At 43.1% G+C, this 11,198-nt stretch overlaps 1 protein-coding gene across 1 annotated transcript in view; it reads left to right on the top strand.

Moving 5' to 3' along the window:
- Positions 1-9,179: 9,179 nt before the first annotated feature.
- The window catches only part of MIGA1 (mitoguardin 1), a gene marked incomplete at its 5' end in the record, with an annotated part of 82,246 nt that continues 80,227 nt past the window's right edge, over positions 9,180-11,198 (top strand). Inside the window, 1 exon segment of the mRNA XM_073593708.1 lies at positions 9,180-9,306. Within this exon segment, the coding sequence (XP_073449809.1) occupies positions 9,180-9,306 (127 nt within the window).

Here is an 11,198-nt window from a genome sequence, read left to right as displayed (position 1 = left end):
GGTCTGAATGCGATGCAAATTCAGCCATATGCACTGGTGCAATGCAGGAACCAGCACGATTCCTGTACAGGTTCCCACATCGCACCTGACTCGCAGACAGTTCACAATGACCTCTGCAGGTGTCAATGTAAAGTTAATGACACCCCCAAACTGGTTTGCAGTGAGAGCTGTGAAAATCGGACAGGAATCGGATTGCATGGGTGTGAACACCCATGCAATCCAATTCCAATGTGGACCAAAAAAAGGGTCCTGCACCATTTTGGTCTGAATGCGATGCAAATTCAGCCATATAAGCTGTATGGCTGAATTTGCATTGCAGAGACATCGCATGTGATATGGACAGAAATGCGGTGCGAATCACATGCAATGTCTGTGATCGCATCAGTATGAACCCAGCCTGAAGCACAACAATGATCAAATTGAAGAATGGCATTGTTCTCAATGAGCCGTTCACACCTGAGTGCTGTGTCAACTGTCAACGGTAAGCTTGAAAAAGTATCTTCTTCTGGAGCAGAATGGCGTGTTCATGGACGTGTTCATGGACAGAATCGCGATGGTTCAGCCCCCGATTCAAATTGCCAAAGTGTGAATGGAGCCTTAGGCTGGGTTCACATATATGCACATTGGATGCATTTTAAATCGCATCCAATTCGCATGACATGCGAATGTGACCAGCTCTCAATGGAGCCGGTTTGCACATGTCCGGGGTGGCCGCGGTGAGGTTTCAAAATGGGTCCTGTGAGTTTTTGGGACTGTAAACCGCAGCCACACATATGTGAACTTGGCCTTGGTGTCAGATTGCCCGCCGATCTATCGCAGTCCTCTTATAAGTCACTGATCACTGCCGTTCACAGTAAAAAAAAAAAAAAAAAAAATATTCCAATAAATACCCCATAGTTTGTAGACGCTATAACTTTTACACAAACCAATCAATATACACTTATTGGGATTTTTTTTACCAAAGACATGTAGCAGAATACATTTTTGGCCAAAATTTATAAAGAAACTCGATTTTTTAAATTTTTATTGGATATGTTTTACAGCAGAAAGTGAAAAAAATATTATTTAATTCCCCCCCCCCCCCCAATATTTTCAGTCTTTTTTTTTCGTTTTCATATATCAAAAAATAAAAAACCAAAGGTGATCAAATACCACCAGAAGAAAGCTCTATTTGTATGAAAAAAAAAATTATAGAAACTTAATTTGGGTACAGTGTGCATCTCTGCACAATTACAAGTTAAAGTGTAACTCTAATTTTGTTGAGAAAAAAACATCCCCCCTTGGATGATCTATGTACATTGCAGGGATTATAACAGCCTTTGTTGCAGATTCCCACCTTTTTGTTATTCTGAAGAAATCAGTTTGTTCATCTGTGCTGAGTGAGTCTAATGGGAGTGATTTCATAATTATCAGTCAGCTGTGCACCTGCAGAGCACTAATGAGGAAGGTTGCAGGGTTTGCATCCCTTTAGACGTGTTCCTATTGGGAGTGTCTCACCCAAAAAAAAAAAATCACATTTTTGTTGCAGGGGATGCCTGAAATCTTAGAAATTAGTGAGCCAATCACACAAGCAGGAAATGATGTTTCTGGGGTGTGGTCAGTACACATTCTGTGTGCAGACACCCCCAGGTAGCCATATTGCATTACATTTTCAGAAAATTACAGAGGCTGCAGATTGAAAAGGAAAGGTAATTTTTAATTACGTTCAATTACAATATGACTTGTGTCGCAATTGTATACGCTATATTATTTTTTTTCTTCATTTGCTATTTTTTTCCCCATGAAAGTGGAGTTACCCTTTAGCCTGGGTTCACACATGTGTGGTGCGAATTGAAGCTCAGGTTTCACTGGGGAGATAAAAATCTCCTGTTCAAAGGCTCATCTGCATTTTAGCTGCGGATCAGTGAGCAGGGAGAGGGGGAGGGAGAGGGGGGGGGGAGAGGGGGAGGTGTAGTGAGAAGGAGAAAATCCATGTTCAGAACGCAATGCATCTGCGAAGCAGATGCGTTCCCACAGAAGATAAGGGGCTCGTAATTCGCACCGCAATGCCCAGAAACGCACACGTTTTTTGTGCAATGCGCAGTGCGAATGCAACGCACATATGTGAACCAGATGCATTCATATGAATGTATTTTAAAATGTCCTGCGAATTGGATGCGGTGTAAGCCGCATCTAATTCGCATAGGTGTGAACGGGGGCTTAAAGTAGTGCAGTGCCCTATAGCAAAAAATGATCTGGTCATGATGTAGGTAAAATCTTCCGGAGCTTAAGTGGTTAAGGAGGCTGATCTATGCAAGGGACAAGAAGGGTGGTTTGTTTGCCCAATGATTGATTCAGGTGTGTGTGTATTATCTGATCTCTACTGACCTTTTAGACCCCCTTCACACTGGGGCCACCTGTGCATTAGCTCATTTTAGCGGCGCTTTTCAGATTCTATCGGGGGCGCTTTTAACCCCAAAGAAAAGGGTTAAAAACGCCCGTGTTGTGGCGCTTCGGAAGCGCTGCCCAATCATTTGAATGGGTAGAGGCGTTTTGGGAGCGCTGTATACCAAACTGCCCCAAAGATGCTGCTTGCAGGACTTTTTCTAACGTCCCGCAAGTGCACCGCCCGAGTGTGAAAGCACTCAGGCTTTCACACTTGGGAGGCAGTTTTCAGGCGCTTTACAGGTGCTATTTCTAGCGCTAAAATGCCTGAAAAGCGCCTCAGTGTGAAAGGAGTTTTCTGAGCAAGAGAATTGTTTGCAACATATCGCCTTATTTTATATTTGATTGGAAAGGAATAAACCTTTTTAGGATAGTAATCAATGGAGATGATATGATAATGATTTTATATTACTTCCGATAAAATATAGTACCTAATTAACTCTTATGCCCTGTACACACGAACGGTTTTCCCGTCGGAATAAACTCTGAAGGTTTTTCCAACGGAATTCCGCTCAAGCTGTCTTGCATACACGCGGTCACACCAAATTCCGACCGTCCAGAACGCGGTGACGTACATCATGTAAGATGGGACTAGTAAAAAAGGAGGTTCAATAGCCAGTAGCCAATAGCTTCCGTCTCGTACTTACTTCAGAGCATGCATCCTTTTTGATGCGTCGGAACAGCATACAGACGATCGGTTTTCCCGATAGGAATTGGTTCCGTCGGAAAATTTAACATGTTCTCTTACTAGGTCCGTCAGAATTTTCAACGTAAAAAGTCCGATGGGGCATACACACGATCGGAATATACGATGAAAACCTCCCATTGGACTTTTTCTGTCGGACATTCCGCTCGTGTGTATGCGGCATTAGGCCTCATGCACACTGGATGGTAAAATAACGTTATAAAAATGACAGTAGCTTTGCAGTGAGTTGTTCAACGTTTTTGCAATAGCGTTTTTAGCTTTTTATAAATTTTTATTTATTTATTTTTTCAATGGATCAAAAACGTCAAATGCTGGTGAGCTGAATTTTTTGAGCAGTTATCGACGTTTAACAGCTTTTTTTGACATTAGAGCGTTTTTACAGCTGAAAAAACTCCTCTCGCAACCCACTAGTTTTAAGCCAAAAGACACCCCAGCCAAAAACTACTCATAACAGCCTATGTGTACATGGACACATAGGATAACATGATGGGGAGTTTATTGACTGTAGAAAAAAAACGTCTGAAGCCAAAACAGCTGCTGTAAAAACGTCCAATGTGCAGGACGCCTGATTTTTAATATCTGGGTATATTGAATAATGACAAAAAAAAAAAAAAAAATTACAAAAAGTTGTCACTAAATGATATATTGCTCACACAGGCCATGGGCATATGTGGAGTTGCACCCCAAAATACATTTAGCTGCTTCTCCTGAGTATGGGGATACCACATGTGTGGGACTTTTTGGGAGCCTAGCTGCGTACGGGGCCCTGAAAACCAATCACTGCCATCAGGATTTCTAAGGGTGTAAATTTTTGATTTCACACTTCACTGCCTATCACAGTTTCGGAGGCCATGGAATGCCCAGGTGGCACAAAACCCCCCCCGAATGACCCCATTTTGGAAAGTAGACACCCCAAGCTATTTGCTGAGAGGCATGGTGAGTATTTTGCAGCTCTCATTTGTTTTTGAAAATTAAGAAAGACAAGAAAAAAAAAATATTTTTTTTCTTTTTTCAATTTTCAAAACTTTGTGACAAAAGTGAGGTCTGCAAAATGCTCACTATACCTCTCAGCAAATAGCTTGGGGTGTCTACTTTCCAAAATGGGGTCATTTGGGGGGGTTTTGTGCCACCTGGGCATTCCATGGCCTCCGAAACTGTGATAGGCAGTGAAGAGTGAAATCAAAAACTTACGCCCTTAGAAAGCCTGAAGGCGGTGCTTGGTTTTCGGTGTCCCGTATGCGGCTAGGCTCCCAAAAAGTCTCACACATGTGGTATCCCCGTACTCCAGAGAAGCAACAGAATGTATTTTGGGGTGTAATTTCACATATTCCCATGGCATGTTTGAGCAATATATCATTTAGTGACAACTTTGTGCAAAAAAAAAAAAAAAAAAGTTGTCTTTTTCCCGCAACTTGTGTCACAATATAAAATATTCCATGGACTCGACATGACTCTCAGCAAATAGCTTGGGGTGTCTACTTTCCAAAATGGGGTCATTGGGGGGGTTTTGAACTGTCCTGGCATTTTATGCACAACATTTAGAAGCTTATGTCACACATCACCCACTCTTTTAACCACTTGAAGACAAAGCCCTTTCTGACACTTTTGTTTACATGAAAAAATTATTTTTTTTGCAAGAAAATTACTTTGAACCCCCAAACATTATATTTTTTTTAAAGCAAATGCTCTACAGATTAAAATGGTGGGTGTTTCATTTTTTTTTTTTTGTCACACAGTATTTGCGCAACACATTTTTTGGGGAAAAAGCAACACACTTTTTTAAATTTTAATGCACTAAAACACACTATATTGCCCAAATGTTTGATGAAATAAAAAAGATGATCTTAGGCTGAGTACATGGATACCAAACATGACATGCTTTAAATTTGCGCACAAACGTGCAGTGGCGACAAACTAAATACATTTTTAAAAGCCTTTACAGGTTACCACTTTAGATTTACAGAGGAGGTCTACTGCTAAAATTACTGCCCTCGATCTGACCTTCTCGGTGATACCTCACATGCATGGTGCAATTGCTGTTTACATTTGACGCCAGACCGACGCTTGCTTTTTTATCTTATTTTTAAACTGTTCCTTTCATTTTTTTTTTTTTAATCATTTTTATTGTTATCTCAGGGAATGTAAATATCCCCTATGATAGCAATAGGTAGTGACAGGTACTCTCTTTTGAAAAAATTGGGGTCTATTAGACCCTAGATCTCTCCTCTGCCCTCAAAGCATCTGACCACACCAAGATCGGTGTGATAAAATGCCTTCCCAATTTCCCAATGGCGCTGTTTACATCCGGCGAAAGCTAAGTCATGAAATGCTCGTAGCTTCCGGTTTCTTAGGCCAAAGAGATGTTTGGAGCTACTCTGGTCTCTGATCAGCTCTATGGTCAGCTGGCTGAATCACCGGCTGCATTTTCAGGTTCCCTCTGTTGAGACAGGAGAGCCAGAGAAAAACATGGAAGACGGTGGTGGTGGGGGGGGGCATTCCCTCCCACTGCTTGTAAAAGCAGTCCAGAGGCTAATTAGCCGCTAGGATTGCTTTTACATGAAAGCCAACCGCTGGCTGAAAAGAATGATACCAAGATGATACCTAAACCTGCAGGCATCATTCTGGTATAACCACTCAAATCCAGCAACATACCAGTACGTTGCTGGTCCTTGTTGGGCATATATTGTAATCCTTTTTTTTTTTTTTTTTTTTTTTTCATGCAGCCTGTGGGCTGAACGAAAAAAAGAGATTGATTGGTGGGTATGCCCACCATTAGAATACCTCCCTTCATCCACCCACTTCTAATGATGGGCATACATGCACCATTTATATATGCCGAAGCATAGGGGCATCTGCCCCAAAAGTTAGGAGCAAATCGCTCCTCCGCCCCTGCTGCCCCCATGCTTCAGCATATATCACCTCCGCTGGAGTCACGGCTTTATATATCGTGGGAGCAAACGCTGTTGCTGTCAAGATAAATAAATCCGTGCTGCAGCTGAATGGCGTACCTGAAGACAAAAAAATGGTTAACAATAAAGCACAGTAAACAGTAAAGTATAAAAAATTGCATACCTGGAAAGCAAACATGATAAAACGCAATAACAATAAAACATTGCAGAATAGAATACAGTAAAAAAGATCAGAACAATAGAGAGAGAATAGAGAGAGAGAGAGAACAATAAAACCACTATTTTTTTTTTTTAATTTTATATATTTTTTTGTTTTTGGTTTTTTTACACTTTTTTTTTGTAACTGTAACTTTTATAACTGTAACCGGTTCCAGGTTCGGGTCTCTCAAAATGCGATGGCATCTTGGGAGACCCTGTGAAAGTGTGCCTAGTCTGTGCAATGCTGTACCCTACGCTAATACTCAGCTAGTGAATGGTAGTGTTCAAAACATTCACCAATGCAAAGACCAGGATTGTCAGGACAGGAGGGACAATAATAGCGGGTGTCATGCCTATATCCGCGCTTGCTGCAGACACAGCATCTTTTTTGGGGGGTTCGTTGGGTAGGGGTACTCAGGAGGACATAAAGAAAATGCCTCTCATGCAGCCGACTGCATTTGGTTGGGAATGTGAATGGGGGGGAAGTACGGGCGCTGCAGAAGTGGTGGGTTCCCAATTAGGATTGGCGAATACAGCAGAAAGGGCACTATGGGCACGACGGGCCTGTGTTTGTCTTTTTCTTGGTGGCAGCGGGACACTACTTGTGCTTGCCACCTCACCAGCTTGAACTGCACTTATGGGACTCGCCACGTCACCAAGTGTTACTGCAGTGCTGGTTTGACTACGACCGGGGTGTACTAGGTCGCTGGTGCTTGCCAGTTCACCAAAACGCTACCAAAAAAACTGTTAGCGATCGCAGGGATCAGGCCTGACTCTGCGAACGCTGGAGTTATGCGTTTTAGTGTTTTGTAAGTGACAGTGATCGATCGATACTGCACTTGGGTGGGCTGGGAGGAGGGGCAAAACGCAGGTGCTAGCAGGTATCTGGGCTGATCCCGCTAACACTGCGTTTTTGGGAACCCTAAACTGCTGGGGACGCTAGTATAGATCTGATCCGATCAGATATTGATCCGTTCAGATACTATATCACTAAACGAGAGTTACGGTGCGTGCTTGGGTGTTAGCGGTACTGGCGCTAACCTGACCCTGTCTGGGGCGACGCAGACCCTATCTGACCCTAAAACCTAACTTATATCACTGCCGGGCGATTAGGGGGCTAAACCTTTATTCGGTAATAAACGGCGGGTGCCCTGACACTATAAAAAATAAACTAACTAACCAGCGTCACCTGTAACAGTTATACGGTGATCAGTGGTGAAAGGGTTAACTAGGGGGCAATCAAGGGGTTAAAACCTTTATTAGGTAGTATATGGGGGTCCCTGACGCTATAAAAAGCTGACTGCGAACCTATATACTGTATTTATTGGCGTATAACACTCACTTTTTCACCCCAAAAATTGGGTGCAAATAGCGTGTGCGTGTTATACGCCAATACTTTAATTTTAGATGCCTCGGAGGGGACGGGCAGTGGGGATGGGACGAGTGCTGTCAGATTACTTACAGTGAGAATCTCCTGTTTACTTGGCGGCCTCTGTAAAAGGAAGTCCCGTCTCCTGGGCCGCTATTGGACCATTGTTCTGTCTATCATAGGAGATTCTCACTGTATATAATCTGTCGGCGCTCGTCCCGCCCCCCTCTAGGCTGCAGATGGGCATCGATCAGGCTGCATTGATGGCAATGGTGAGGCTGCTGCATTGATGTGGACTGATGAGGTTGCATTGATGGCACTTGTGATGCTGCAGATGGGCATTGATCAGGCTGTATTTATGCCAATGGTGAGACTGCAGATGGGCATTGACCCTTATTTTACTTCAAAGTTCCTTATTTAAAATTTAAGTTTTTTTTCCTGAAACTTCCCTCTTAAAATTAATGCGCGTGTTATACGCCTGTGCGCGTTATACGCCGATAAATACGGTATTTACCCCCCTAACTAGCGTCACCAGTGACACTAATACAGCGATCAGAAAAACGATGACACTGGCGATGGGGGGTGATCAAGGGGTTAAAACTTTATTAGGGGGGGTTAGGGGGGTATCCTAGACCTAAAGGGGGCTAACACTAACTGCCCTACCACGTCTAACTGTCACAAACTGACACCAATGCAGTAATCAGAAAAAGAAAAAAACTGCTTGGTGTCACTGTAACGGTGGGGGGGTTTGGGTGATCGGTGGTGTAAAGTGTGCCTAGTGTGTTTTACTGTGTGTGTGTGTGTGTGTTGTGCACTCACATCGATGTCTTCTCTCGGCGCCAGAGCGGAAAATACCGTGCCGAGGAGAGATGACATCACTTCCTCTGCTGCTGTTTACTATACAGCAGCAGAGGAGGATTGTCATTGGCTGGGAGCGATCGCGAGGGGGTGGCCACGAATGGATGGCCTCCCCCTCCCCTCTGATTGCTCGGGGACAGAAGTCGACCGCCTGGGGGGGGGGTCCTATTGGACCCCCCGCCTGCGGGAGGCAAGTAACGTACCCATCCTGCCCGTGCCATTCTGCTGCAGTATATCTGCGTTGGGCGGTCGGCAAGTGGTTAAGCACTGACTACAGTGTGAAACGCGTCAGCTTTGTGATGCTGTGGCATGTATTTTTATGATTATACGTAAATAAAGATCGAAGATTACTTTTGAGTGCGGCTGTCCAGGATTTCTCGTTTACCTCTCAATTACCAGCATTGCCTGCACCTGTTACTTCCAGCATGGAGAAAATGTTTGTTCCTCACAGACCTCCTTCAGAGCAGTGATATTTTTCTTTCTCTGGGTATATTGATAGCTGTATTTGTTCCATAGCTTACTGTAACGGATGATATGTGTGTGTGTGTGTATGTGTGTGTATGTGTGTATATATATATATATATATATATATATATATATATATATATATATATATATATATATATATATATATATATATATATATATATATATATTTATTTATATTTATTTATTATAATTAATTTAATTTTGGGTTTTTTTGTCTTTTATTTAGGTGAGAAGTGTGAACTCTTGTCACAGCTGTGCCTGCATCAATTCCAGCTCCTGGGATAAGACTGAAGAAGAGGAAATAAAGCTTGTAAACATCCCGGTCACCACTCCAGAGAACCTCTATCTGATGGGTATGTCATACAATGTCGGCTCCGGCACTGTACAGAGGTGGTTCACACTGCACCATGGTTCAGAACTGCTTATTGTACAAAGGCTCCAGGGACTGTGAAAGGCACTGGGAGACTGTGGGGTTTGATTTACTAAAACTGGAGAGCGCTAAATCTTGTGCAGCTCTGCATAGAAACCAATCGGCTCCCAGGTTTTATTGTCGAAGCTTAATTGCACAAGCTGAAGTTAGAAGCTGATTGGCTACCATGCACAACGGCACCAGATTTTGCACTCTCCAGTTTTAGTAAATCAACCTCTTTGTATATTATGTACTGGACCAAAAAATGTCTGTATGGGCTTGTGTACACATGCATCAAGGGCTGCCACGTATCTGAAAAGCAATACACATCTGGAGCACTTTTCAGAGGTGTTTGCTAGTCAGTGAGGAGGTGATACTCACCGCCTGTTTTAGCCCTCTAAATGGCACACCACCGTGCAGCACCTGTGTGCATTGCATGAGCTTGCAGGACGGTTGTAGCTTGGTTCCATTAACTGGAATGGGTCATGCCTGCCGAATACAACAGGGGTTTAATTCCTGCCACAGGTGTGAAGCAAGGCATCGCGACTGCTGCATATGTACATCCCCAGCCACTTCCTTTGTAGCTTAGCTATTTCACGACTGCCCTATAGCAGTGTTACTGCTACAGGGCAGCTGCTGTGCTTCAGATCACGTGTATATATACATGATCCCGCACTTCCAGGTAGCAGGCGTGAATTTGTGCCAGCTCGCTCCTGCTGTGATTATGCACAGTGGGAGCCGATCAGCTGGTACCGCAGACTCTATGTCCGCCGGCACCCGCTGATCATTCGTTACAGAGGCAGAGCGGCAGTCTACCTATGTAAACAAGGCAGATTGCCGTTCTGTTAGTAAGGAAGGCATGCATCCTGTGTTACTGCAAAGCAGGGACAAGGATCTATGTCTTCCCCTAGTAAAAGCACCTCCCCCCACAGTACACAAGCACTGATGAGGCATACAGTTAACCCTTTGGTCGCCCCTGATGTTAACCCCTTCCCAGCCAGTGTAGTGCCATTAATATAGTGACAGTGCATATTTTTAGCACTGAACGCTGTAGTAGTGTCACTGGTTCCCACAAAGTGTCAGTTGGTGTCAGATTTGTCCGCCACAATATTGCAGTCGCTGATTGCCACCATTACTAGTAAAAAAAAAAAAAATAAATAAAAATTCCATAAACATAGTTTGTAGACGCTATAACTTTTTCGCAAACCAATCAATTTACACTTATTGGGATTTTTTTTACCAAAAATATGTAGCAGAATACACATTGGCCTAAATGAATAAAGAAATTTGAATTTTTTTTTTTTTTTTTTTTTATTGGATATGTTTTATTGCAGAAAGTAAAAAAATATATAATTCTTTTTCAAAATTGTCGCACTTTTTGGTTTATAGCGCAAAAAATAAAAACCACAGAGGTGATCAAATACCACCAAAAGAAAGCTCTATTTGTGGGGAAAAAAGACATACATTTTATTTGGGTACAGCATCGCATGACCACACAATTGTCAGTCAAAATAACAGTGCCATATTGCGAAAAAAATGGCCTGGTCATGAAGGGGAGTAAATCTTCCGGAGCTGACGTGGTTAGGGGGGGGGGGGGGCAATTTTTACATAGTTCGATGGGTCCAGCTTGGACCAATGCACTGTGAGAATGTATGTGCCATACCTGTGGGATTCCGATGGAAAGCTGGAAATCACTATAGCAGGCTCTAGTGATCTCCACTAGCTTCCAGAACACAGGAAGTTGCTCGCTTGGCGCAGGCGCCATTCACAGAACGCTTACATAGGTTGGACTTGTGTCTTTTTTCAACCTCACCTACTATGTAACTATGTAACTAT

Source organism: Aquarana catesbeiana, linkage group LG07 (assembly GCF_042186555.1).
Source record: "Aquarana catesbeiana isolate 2022-GZ linkage group LG07, ASM4218655v1, whole genome shotgun sequence".
Lineage (NCBI taxonomy): Eukaryota > Metazoa > Chordata > Amphibia > Anura > Ranidae > Aquarana > Aquarana catesbeiana.
This window is presented reverse-complemented; position numbering and strand designations above follow the sequence as displayed.